The following is a 12,632-nucleotide window of genomic DNA, read 5'->3' as shown; positions in this document are numbered from 1 at the left end:
TGGCCTACCATTCCTCACTTCTCTCCCTTCTACAATACACTTTTTCTATGATCCTGTGCAGTCGGGCTTGGCTAGGGGCGACGACAATACCTTTTTTTTTTTTTCCTTTAGACTTGTAAACTTCTTCGTGTAGGACAACCAAATCAGGTTAGGCCTCCGCCTAAATCCCCATGGGCGCTGCTCCCTACCCCACCGTACCCTATCCTACTTCACCCCACCGGTTCCCTTCCTCTCCCGGACACCGGGGTCCCACTGTTGGTCTTCACCTGGGACTGCCATGACGCTCGTAAGAGGGGTCGTTGAAGCCCTTAGCTTCCGAGAACGCGTTTGCTTCCCGCCGGCTGTGAAGACAACACACAAAGCGACCTCTGGTACCCGCGCCGCGGCACCTTTCCGACGGCGGGGGAAAAGCCTGATAAGCCTCTGGGGCTGGCGGAACCGAGTAGCCACGGATGCTGTTTCCGGGCGACTAATATTGCAGAACACACATGGTCTGAACCATTACTGCCAGCTTCGGGAACTATGTGTTACCTGCACCCTAGTGAAGTGAACACCGCCAGGATTTACGTATTACTTCTTTTTATTTCGTTATAAATAATAATGTCGAATATTATATTAGTATATAACAGCTTTGTAATCATTTTCTGTTTTCTGGAGAACACGGGAGTCCCCCTTCTCATGGTTAGCGGTGCTCGGGTCCAGGAGCAACATGGCGGCGTCCGTGAGGGGCTAGTGTTGAGGCAAGATAGTATTTGGTGTCGCTGTCTTGGGTGACAGTGACCGAGTGGAACTTTTCCTGACAACACAACTTAAGGAATTGTGTTCTGATAGGTGTCCAGATTTAGTGACTGGCTGGCCTCTGGCGTCCTCACTAAGGAGCGGATTCCTGAGCACTGAGCAGGATGAGCAACATCTACATCCAGGAGCCTCCCACGAACGGGAAGGTGAGCACCTCACCTATGGTTCCTGGGCTCCTCAAATGAGATCTGCTCGATAGAGGGGTTCAGGGATCTTAGGGTTGAAAAAAGACCACAGAAACCTAGTTCCTTTCCCTGCCTAAGGACAGTGTTGCATCTAAAACACCAAAGTTGGCACTTCTCAGCATAGGCTTGAAAAAGTCCTGAAGTGGAGATGTCTCTCTCTGTCTGCTTTCTGGCCCGGTTTCCTGCTTTGTCCCAACTCTCGCAGCCGTCTTCTAGCGTCTCCGGGTTTTTAAAGTGCAATTTTGAGTTTGATATATTCTTAGCTTAACTTGGAGAGCGATCATTCTCCATTCTCTCTGTACTTACTTATTGAGCACTTGCTAGGGACCAGGCACTAACTTAGCTGTTAACATAGGATAGCTATGGTTTACTTTGACAGGCAGGCAGGTGAAGAAGAACCTTTGGCATGTCTGATAAATGAGCTTTTGGAAAGAAGATTTTTGTCGCTATGGCATTGATTTAGGAGTAAGCAACTGGGAATGTTGGGGGAAAGAATCATGCAGCAGACATCCATTGAGCTGGTCTTAAAACAAAGTAGTTATCAGAGAAAATGGAGAATGTTACCACATTAGAATGGGAGAGGATTTTCTTTTTCTTTTTTTTAATACTTAGTTTTTAGTTTTCGGTGGATACAACATCTTTATTTTATTTTAATGTGGTGCTGAGTATCGAACCCAGCGTTCTGCACATGCCAGGCTAGTGCGCTACCGCTTGAGCCACATCCCTAGCCCCAAGGGAGAGGATTTTCTGATAGATTTGATGTCCAAGGCATGAAACTTCCCATCCAGGGTGTTCATGTATCTTTTGATGCAAAGGAGACAATTGTGAAATGTGTCACCTGAGTTCTTGAACAGAGACCTAGTCCATATCACATATTAAATGTGATAAACCAGCAAAATGGCAAATATAATGGGATTGGAAGTATGTGGTTGAGGGATTGGGGACGCAGTTCAGTAATAGAAGGTTTATTTATCATGCACAAGACCCTGGGTTCAATCCCCAGTAAACACACACACACACACACACACACACACACACACACACACACACATAAATGTGTAAAGTTGAATTGAGATAAAACTACATGTATATAAAATGCAATTCTGTTGGTAATTTTATCACAAATCACTTATACAATCTTTTATTCATTGAAATTTGGTAATGTAATCAGGGCAATTTGAAAGTCAAAAACAAAAATGCTATAATTCCCAGCGCCCCCACCAAAAACAATTAGTGGATATCTGGGGCAAACACTTCTTTGCTGTTTGAACTTTTCCTGGGCATTATAGGTGAGCATCCCCATCCTAATCTCACTCACACCCCACCCCACTTCACATCAGTGTGAAAACTCAAAAACACCTACCTCCTTCTATTTCTAAATGTTTCTTGGGGGCTGTGTTAATACCAAATGGTAAACACTGGTAGAGACTAGATTGCCTGTCTCACTAGGCAGGGCCTTCACAGTTGCTATTCCTCTTTCCTGTGTGCTGTTTTACTGCTCCCATGTCAACCTTAGCAAGAAGGCCTTACTTATCTATTTTCTGTGAAATTGCAAACCTTAATCAGGCCCCTGCATCCCATTATCCCTGGCTGTCTTAACTTCTTTATGTTTTTTTTTCCTACAGTATTTATTATTTGTTTATTGTATCCTGTCCTCTACCTTTACCGTGTAGAATGCAAACACTGTAGGTGCAGAGACAAGAATCTAGAATAGTGCTTGACACATAGTAGAAGGAGTTCAAATATTTACTGAAAGAATGAATGAGTGGATGGGTGAATTAATATTACATTTCTCTTAACTTCTGAAATATACTAAGCATTGAGGAGTTTGAAGTTATACTGTTGCTCACTGAAGGCAGATTTAGTTGCTTTATTCTAGAGGATAGTTTAGCATGGTTATATAGATGAAAAGCTTTGACAAGGATACATTATAAATGTTTATTGAGCATCCAACACATGTCAGGCTTTATATTAGGTTTTAGAGATGCTCTGAGGAGGGGGGGGAACTGCTTCATACCTGTTATGCACTCAGTTGAGTGAAATATATGTTGAACAAATAATTATGTAAATAAAGGTATAATTATAAGTTGTGATTAATGCAGCCTGTCTTTTGAAGAGAAATGGGCTGAAAGAGAACATAAGGCATGCCTCATCCAAGTTTTTTTCCAAAATCCATTTGGGACTTTTTCTAGCACAAGGATTGAGGAGATTGAAAATTTAAAGTTCTGTACTGCAGAGAGCATGGGCCAAGAAAGAATGTAAAGCAGATGTAATAATTACAAGTGTGTCAATGAATGTTTAATGCCTTTACTGTCTAATGGTACATTAGGCATTGAAAGTATACAGAGATATTTAGAATAAATGGGACAAAATTCCTCCCTTCAAAGAGCATGGTATCAACTTAGAAAATAATTGATACACGATGGCAGTTATTGACCCCTGGATGTTGTCCATAAGTGTCTTATTTTGCTGTGTTGTGCTCTAAACTTAGCTCCTAAAGGTAAGGCACAGAAATGTAGTACTTGATAGAGATTTTCATAAGTATAAGATAATCTATTGAGGTTGAAATTTCTCCATATTATGATCACATAATCTAAATTGCCAACATCTTATTTGGGTCCTTTAAGAAAAAGAACCACTGAGGTCTGACAAAGTAGTCATGGCCAAAGGAGGAAGGAGTCATGCCTTCTTTATTAATCAGTAGCTTTGTCAAATGAAACAATTAAGAAACCAGGTAGTCAAGGTAGCCCAACCATATGTGCATTCTTACTGCTAGGAATAAATTGCCTAGAGCAAAAAATATGTATATTTATCTATGAATAATATTTGGAATAATAATGGCTATCATTTTAAATTTTATTTGTTTTTTCTTATATATACATGGCTGCAGAATGCATTGTGGCATATTATACTTCCCTGGCGTATAACTTATTCTAATTAGGATCCTATTCTTGTGATTGTATACAATGTGGAGTTACCCTGGTCATGTATTCAAATCAAGGATAGGAAAGTTATGTCCTATTTTTCTACTGTCCTTCCTATCCCCCTCCTCCTCTCTTCCTTCATTCTCCTTTTCTAATCTAATGAACTTCTATTCTTCCCCTCCCACCCTCCCTTGTTGTGGGTTAGCATCCATATCAGAGAGAACATTCAGCCTTTGGTTTTTTGGAAATGGCTTATTTCATTTAGCATGATATTTTCCAGTTCCATCCATTTACTGGCAAATGCCATAATTCCATTCTTATTTATGGCTGAGTAATTTTCCATTGTGTATTTATATCACATTTTCTTTATTCATTCATCTGTTGAAGGATACTTAGGTTGGTTCCATAGCTTGGCTATTGTGAATTGAGTTGCTGTAAACATTGATATGGCCGCATCACTGTAGCATGCTGATTTTAAGTCCTTTAGGGGTATAGATGGAGGAGTGGGATAACTGGATCAAATGGTAGTTCCATTCCAGTTTTCCATAGTGGTTATACAAATTTGCACTCCCACCAGCAATGTATAAGAGTACCTTTCTTCCCACATCCTCACCAACATTTATTATTACTTGTTTTCTTTATGATTATGGCTCTCATTTTTTGAGCACTTATTTGTGAAGCACTACTCTAAGCAGTCTTTAGAGTAGTTCATTTTGTCCTGCAGCAAACCTATGAAGATATTATCCTTGTTTATAGATGGAGAATTGAATCATACACATGTTAGATACCTTGCCCAAGCTAAGAAAGATAGTAAGTGGAAGTGTCATCTTTGATGTTGGGCAGCCTGTGGTGGGAGGGATGATGTGCATTGGTTTGTTTTTTTTATAGCAGTGATTGTACATACATACATCCTAAAATGTGAAAAGCCATTCATTCTTGGGAGTTGGGAGAAAATCTACATCTACTTGTATTTATCTTCTCTTTTATTTGTTTAAGTGTAAGAGTTTATATATATTTAAAAATCATGTAAGTTCAATTACTTGTTCAGTCACTTTTTTCTATCATGATATGGTTTAATGACTGGCTAACTGGATTTAGAAACCTCACAAATTTCATACTGAAGATAATATTAGTATAAATATAGTCAAATAATAAGAAAATGGTAGAATTGATGCCTCAGAATGGGAAGTCTATGAAAAATTTAGAATTATGATTTAATTATCAAGATTATTTGAAATATGAATTTTTGTTTATTAATGTTAATGGTAAACTTTAAAAATATATATATTTGTTTGAAATACTTATCACTATAAGTATAGAAACCATTGCACAATCTCTCTTTTGTTGTGGAGGATTGAACCCAGGAGTGCTTCACCAATGAGTCACATCACTAGTCCTTTTTATTTTGAGATAGTCTCCCTATACTGCTAAGGGTCTCATTAAGTTGCTGAGGCTGGCCTCCAACTTGTGACACTTCTACCTAAGCCTTCTGAATTGCTGGGATTATAGGTGTGTACTATCACATATGACCTTTTCATATTCTTTATTTTTTATGACTCAATTATTTAATAATGTTCAATTTTGCAACAAAATTATAAATATGTTTTTTATGAAATCTACTGGTCTAATATTTCTGATGAAGGTAGTATTTAAATTGAGATATGCTATGAATATAAATATGTATTATAATTCAAAGAGCTAATAATAAAAAAGAATATAGTATTATTCATTAATCATTTTATATAAATTATACACAATGAGATTTTTTTCATACACATACAGCACAATTTTTCATATCTCTTGTTGTACACAAAATAGAATCATATCCTTTGTGTCTTCATACATGTACTTAGTGTAATGATGACCATTGCATCCACCGTCTTTCCTAACCGTATTCTCCCTCCTTTCAGCTCCCTCCTCTTTTCCCCTTTGTCCTATCTAGAGTTCATTTAATCCCCCCTCAGCATATTATGAATCAGCATTCTTAAATCAGAGAAATCATTCGGCATTTGGTTTTTTGGATTGGCTAATTTCACTTAGGATTATATTTTCCAGCTCCATCCATTTACCTGCAAATGCCATGATTTTATTCTTTTAATGCTGAATAATATTCCATTGTGTATCTATACCACATTTTCTTTATCCATTCATCTACTGAAGGGCATCTAGGTTGGTTCCACAGTTTAGCTATTGTGAATTGTGCAGCAATAAACATTGATGTGGTTGTGTTCCTGTAATATGCTGATTTTAAGTCCTTTGGGGTATAAACCGAGGATTGGATAGCTGGGTCAAATGGTGGTTCCATTCCCAGTTTTCCAAGGAATCTCTATACTGCTTTCCAGATTGGCTGCACCATTTTGCAGTCAGTCCTACCAGCAATGTAAGAGTGTGCTATTTTCCCCACATCCTCGCCCAAACTTATTGTTGTTTGTGTCTTTCATAGCTGCCATTCTGATTGGAGTAAGATGAAATCTTAATTTTGATTTGCATTTCTCTAATTGGTAGTGATGTTGAACATTTTCTCATGTATTTGTTGATTTAATGTGTATCTTCTTCTGAGAAGTGCCTGTTCAGTTCCTTAGCCCATTTATTGATTGGGTTTTTTTTTCTCCCCCCCCCCCCCCCCCCCCCGTGTTAAGTTTTTTGAGTTCTTCATATATCCTGGGGATTAGTGCTCTATCTGATGTGCATGTGGCAAAAATTTGCTCCCGAAATGTAAGCTCTCTCTTCAACTCATTGATTGTTTTGCTGAAAAACAAGCTTTTTAGTTTGAGTCTATCCCTTTTATTAATTCTTGATTTTATTTCTTGCACTTTTCATATTCTTGATTGAGTTTTCAAGACATTTGAAAACTAAGTGTGAGAAAAAAGAAAATAGACCTTTTGAATAATTTGAAAGCAACATTATACCAAATAAAAGAAGCCACATATTCAGTGATTCCATTTATATGCAATGTCCATTTGGCAGGTACATACATGCAGATAGAAAGTAGATTATTGTTGCCATAGGGAAATGGGTACTGATTGATAATGGGTACAAAGTTTCTTTTTAGGGTGATAAAATGTTATGGAATTAATGACAATGATTGTTCAACACTGTGATTATACTAAAAACCACTGAATTTTTTACTTTAAAAGGGTGAAATGTTTGATATGTGGATTATATCTTAATAAACTTAAACAGATTCATTATACCATTAATAATAAATAAGAATTATTTTAAAATACTGTTTAATCTTATAAAATCTTATTTTATTTGATATATCATATATATTATAGCAATGTAGTACTACATATATTTAAGTTTTAGAAATGAGCTCTAAGCCTTTACTTATTCTCCACCCTCATTTTTCATTCTCTTCTCCTATCCCCTCCCTCCCTCCTTCCCTTCCTTTCTCTCTCCCTCTCCTTCTTTCCTTCACAGAACTAGGGATGGAACCCAAAGGTATTATACCTCTGGGTTACATGCCCAGCACTTTTTATTTATTTACTTATTTTTGAGGCTGGTTTTTGCTAATTGCCCAGCCTGGCCTGAGTTTGTGATCCTCCTGCCTCAGGTTTGCAGTAACTGGGATTGCAATACTACTGTGCCAGGACTTTTTAAATTTTTTGCTAATCAGTTTGCACACTTTCAAAAAATTTGGAGAGCATTGCTTTACAAAGTAAAGAAAACGTGTTAACATTTTCTTTACCAATAGTGCTTCATTTTAGCTATATAAGGGGATAATGAAATAGGATAGGATATTGTCTTTTTAGGTGTACAGTACTTTAAAGATTTGGATGTATATCAAGCTTCATGGAAAAATCAGAAGACACTGCATAGTTTTGTTCCAGATCCGTTCTCAGTAGAAGGAGTTTTTCAGTCTTCCAATTTATAGCCTCATGTTTATTTCCCAGGGAAGTGAGAATCAAGTTGGGTTGGTTTGTCTTTATCCATTATAGAATATCTCTTCTGCACTGTTTCATGCCAAGCTATGCTAGAAGGTCTTACTTTCCATATATTCAGCCAATATATAATTGCTTTTGACTTAAGCATTTTTCTCTACTCAAATCAGTTGTGACCAGGGCAATCTCAGGGATTTCTTTTGAGATATATATGGCAGGGTTCTAGAACTTGAAGGACTTTTTTTTTTTTTTTTTTCAGAATAGTATAGAAAATATGGAGAACTTTTTGGAGGCAGTATGATGATATAGGGAAAACTTTATTCTTTATATTCTTTACAGTCTGAAAACTTTTGGCTTAAATTCTATAATCTTTATAGTCTGAACTTTTGGCTTAAATCATTCACTGTGAAATCTTAGATAAAGGTATTCTGAGTTTCTGGTTTGTTCATCAGTAACATGGGATTAATAATACCTACCTTGTAGGTTAGAATTTAATGGAATAAAGTATCCAAAATGTCTGGCATAGAAGCTGACATGGAGACATTTTAACAAATGTTCCCTGTTTGGTACTAAATGGATTAAGAAAATTGTGCATGTTTGCATTTCTAATTCTTTTATATTTCCTTAGCAGTTAAGGAAACTATTTAAAAATCTACCTCAGTGCAGATATTTTCATTTCTCCCATTCTCGTGGTCACTGAAGATTATTTGTAGCAGAACTATGTAGCTTGTAGAAGCCCAGAAAGATTTAATGAATTCATCAATGTTATAAAAATTCATGGCAGCATTATCCGAACTTCTGAAATAGAAATTGAAGGGTAGTTGTAGCAAAAAATGTACTGAATAGAAAGAGGTGATTGAAATGCTTTTCTTTTTTAAAAAATATTTTTTTAAATTGTAAATGGATACAAAATGTTTATTTACTTATTTTCATGTGGTGCTGAGGATCAAACTGAGTGCCTCACACATGCAAGGCAAGTGCTCTGCCACTGAGCTACAGCCCCAGTCCTGAAATGCTCTTCTTGCTTTGCTAACTCAGCTTTCTTAACTTGGGCAGTTTGCAACTCTTAGGCATCCCTACAAGGCAGGGGCATGGACTTAATTGAATGGTTTGTATGCTTCCTCCATTTCTAAAAAAGTGTTTTTGTGAAAACTAATGCAGGAGTTTTAGGGGAAAAAAAGAAGTATGGCTTCTATCAATGATAGTGACTTTCTCTGAGAATCAGTTATTTTTAAAATAGTGTATACTGCATATACTTTATTTGTAAGAACTTTCTAAATTATTGTGGTGGCCATAATTTTGACATTGATCAAGTTTGGTGTACTTGGGGCAAAAAGGGAAAAGATGGATGCCATAGTGTTCAAACTTAGGGTTTAACATTCCTCCTCCTCCTCCTCCTCCTCCTCCTCCTCCTCTTCCTCTTCCTCCTCCTCCTCTTCTTCTTCTTTTTGTTATTTATGGTTATTAGTAAGTCAGTTATAAACTGTTGCCTCCTGCATACTCACTAGGGGTTCTGGTTGTTTCACCAAGAAGTAATCACTGCCATGAGCAGGAGGAAAGGAAGCTATCAAAGGCTTCTGTTTACTTTTAAAACATATCATTTTAGTCTGAATCAGAATTAGATTAAGAATATTATTCCATAAATTATGAGTAGCAAATGAAAAAGTAGAGTGACAGTGTAATTATAAATCAGTAGTTTTAAAATTATAATGTCATAATTTAATGAATCTGCATTTAAATTTCTTAATACACCAATTTTATTGGAAGTAATGATGAGAAACAATTATAAAAAGTTTGATTATCATCTTTAAATAATTAATTTCTTTTCTGTGATTAAAAAATGGTATATATTATTTTTTCTTAAATCCTAAGCTATTTCTGAAAATGATATATTGAGAGATCTAAATGTATAATAATTTACAATGTATATTTGAAATTTTGTTTAGTATAAAAACAAAAGTCAAGCAGTTTCTAATGTTCTGAAATCAGAAAATCATTGGTGAATGCTTCAAATTGAATAGTGATTCAACTCATTATCAGAATGTTAATATAATGATATAATATTCTTTCTGCAGGTTTTATTGAAAACTACAGCTGGAGATATTGACATAGAATTGTGGTCAAAAGAAGCACCTAAAGCGTGCAGAAATTTCATTCAGCTTTGTTTGGAAGGTAATTATAATTCTTGAGAAATCATAGTTTAAAAATAAACTGTAGTGTATTTTTCACAACATTGAAGATTGGTGTTGGATAGTGGTAATGAGTAGTGCGTGTTGATATGAGTGATATGGTCTTGAGCTATGTGTCAGAAAATAGAGAGGGGAGATAACGCTTTTTCCAAAATAAACATATATAGTTTTAACAGAAATTTATTTTAGCAAATAATACTTTGATCATTTTTTTAATTCTTTAATATTCTAAATACAGATATTTCCTAAGATTGTCTCTAGTTCTGTTGTCTTCACTCTTCTGTTATTACTTTCATGCAAATGGCTGTCACAATTAGAACTCCAGCCATTTCTTCCCTTCTTAGCACCAGTATGGAATGACTTAGTGGACTTTTCTTCTGGAACCTTACAATGTCAGCTACATCAAAACTAATGTAAGACTAAATTTATCAAATTTTTTTTCCCCAGATTGCCTTGACTTTCACCTTCCTAACTGCAGTTGCCTGTTATCTGGTCTTCCTGACTTTCATCTTTAATTTCTTTTTCTTCTATTTAATCTTCTAATATTTGAATTCTCAGGCAGTTTGGCTTTCTAGCTTTCTAATTTTATTTCTCATTGCATTAACCATGTGGTTTCAGCTATTACCTTTATTTCCTGAACATTTCCTTCTCACTTTGACTTTCCTTACACTTTCATGAATATCCTCATACTGGTTTTCCTTTGTTGTTGTTGTTTAAGAGTGTTTTCTCTTTTCATTTTTTAGTACCTAGCTTTTAATATCTGTTCAAAATTCCAGTTTTTCCGTAGTCTTCCATCTAGCATTCACTAATGTTATTATCAATGTCTATTTTTTTTTAAGATTTGAATCATAAGGTGAGACTTTTCTTTTAAAAATGTTACAGAAATTTACATTCACTTGAGTGTTTTCCACTTCACAATATTTTCTTATCAAACTAAACATTTCTAACATTTTTAGAATGAATGTCTTGTTGGGTTTTAGAATATATTGCATATGATTTTGAATATCTTTAGTGGTGGCAAATCATAATCCTCGTAAGTTATATATGATTTTTAGAGAAAATATGTTTTAAAGTATCAGAAAATAGCATTTTGGGCCAGAAACAAGATGTAAAAAGAGAATCCACAGTATCTAGTATTATGGGATAGTGAGAACTCTCCAAATAGATAAATACCAGGAGAAGATTTAAGAAATAAAATTAAAACAAAAAAGACAAAGAGAGAGAGAAGAGAAAGAAGATGTCTGCAAAAACCATTATTAATAATTGTTATGGCAGGCAGGAAGGAAATAGAGTCAGACAGGTAGTTTAGTTAGAGAGGCCTCAAATAACTGTCAACAAAGCTAAGAAGCACATGAGACTCAAAAAAGTCAGACTTGCTTCTGGTAAGAAGTTTTAAAGAATAAAAAGCTCAAATTTTACAGGAGGAGAGTTAAATTACAAAAACATTAGAAAGAATGAATGGTAAATTGCAAACCATATCCAGGTAAATGGAAGAAACAGAAAATATCTGGATATAAAATAACAATGAAGAAAAATAATGAGGTTGGTAAGTTGGATGATGAGGAAGCTCAATTATGGCAACAAAAAAATCATTCTCAATTTATAAGAATACAAGAAGAAAGAAAAAAGAATAGAAAAATAGTAAGAAAAATAATCAGAGTAATTCTCTTAATTTAGCAGATAAAAGATTGAATTGTTATTGGAAAGGCTAACAAGAAGCCTGAGAAGAATGATTTGAAAAAGATACTCACAAATGAGTAAAGTCAAGGTTTTAAAAATATAATTCAGAAAACCCCAGTTAGATTCTTTCAAGTCTTTGATTCCTTGATCTTATAACACTCAAATCAATACTATATATATATACATATAATATATAATATATATTATATGTATATATATAAAGAGCATTGATTGTTTAATGTAAAATAGTTAAAGGGAAGATCACAGCCTTTCCAAAAACAAAAGATCTACTATTATACAAACTAAATCTTGGATTTTAGGTCTTTGTAGTATAGTTAGGTGAACATTTATGATGAGTGTAATTTTTAATAAATTGTTAGGTCAAAAATGTATTATAATGAATACCTTTTATAATTTCATTAGTTATCTGAAGTGTAAGGAAGGAATAAAATTAATTTATGCCCATAATATTTATGCCAATATTTTGCCTTGTCTCTTCATGATACATCCTTCAGTTATTTTTATCCTCTACTTCCATTAACAGTAGTTTCTTCATTCTTTAGAAGTGAAAAATATAAATGTGTACATTAACATGCCACAAGTTATAAAAGTTTTTTTAATGAAACTAAAATATATGTTTAAAAAAGTACCGGAGAGGATAAAGTAAATAGGGCAGACTCATCACAAATGAACTTTAGATATAAAAAAGTTATCAGTGAAAACAATATGCAAAATTAAACACAAAACACAATTCTATTAGAAAAAATACAGAAAGCTGATATTAAAATGCAAATATAAATTCCTGTATGTATTTGGACTGGAAATGTAAATTAGTCAAGACATATCATAAAACCATTGGACAGCCAGAAATAAAAACTGTAATGAGAAATAGTAGAATTACAGTGGAAACATAGGAACTCTGTTTCGTATTTGAGATTCATTTAACTTTGTTTGTTCAATAGGAGATAGCAT

General features: G+C 34.7%; 2 protein-coding genes across 5 annotated transcripts in view; one reads left to right on the top strand and one right to left on the bottom strand.

The window, feature by feature from the left end:
* The window catches only part of Srek1ip1 (SREK1 interacting protein 1), a 35,034-nt gene extending 34,559 nt beyond the window's left edge, over positions 1-475 (bottom strand). The window contains exon 1 of the mRNA XM_078015930.1: positions 267-475. Coding sequence (XP_077872056.1) covers positions 267-279 — 13 coding nt within the window. The 5' untranslated portion in view covers positions 280-475. The remainder of the gene's footprint in view (positions 1-266) is intronic.
* Positions 476-488: 13 nt separating this feature from the next.
* The window catches only part of Cwc27 (CWC27 spliceosome associated cyclophilin), a 217,135-nt gene continuing 204,991 nt past the window's right edge, over positions 489-12,632 (top strand). Inside the window, exons 1-3 of one of the 4 annotated variants that reach the window (XM_005319570.4) lie at positions 489-567; positions 832-944; positions 9,867-9,963. In XM_005319570.4, coding sequence (XP_005319627.1) covers positions 903-944; positions 9,867-9,963 — 139 coding nt within the window. In that variant the 5' untranslated portion in view covers positions 489-567; positions 832-902. Of the gene's footprint in view, positions 568-668; positions 945-9,866; positions 9,964-12,632 lie in introns of those variants that run through there. The other 3 variants (XM_078015914.1, XM_040273836.2, XM_078015913.1) reach the window with 3 other exon arrangements.

This window comes from Ictidomys tridecemlineatus, chromosome 1 (genome assembly GCF_052094955.1).
Source record: "Ictidomys tridecemlineatus isolate mIctTri1 chromosome 1, mIctTri1.hap1, whole genome shotgun sequence".
NCBI lineage: Eukaryota > Metazoa > Chordata > Mammalia > Rodentia > Sciuridae > Ictidomys > Ictidomys tridecemlineatus.
This window is presented reverse-complemented; position numbering and strand designations above follow the sequence as displayed.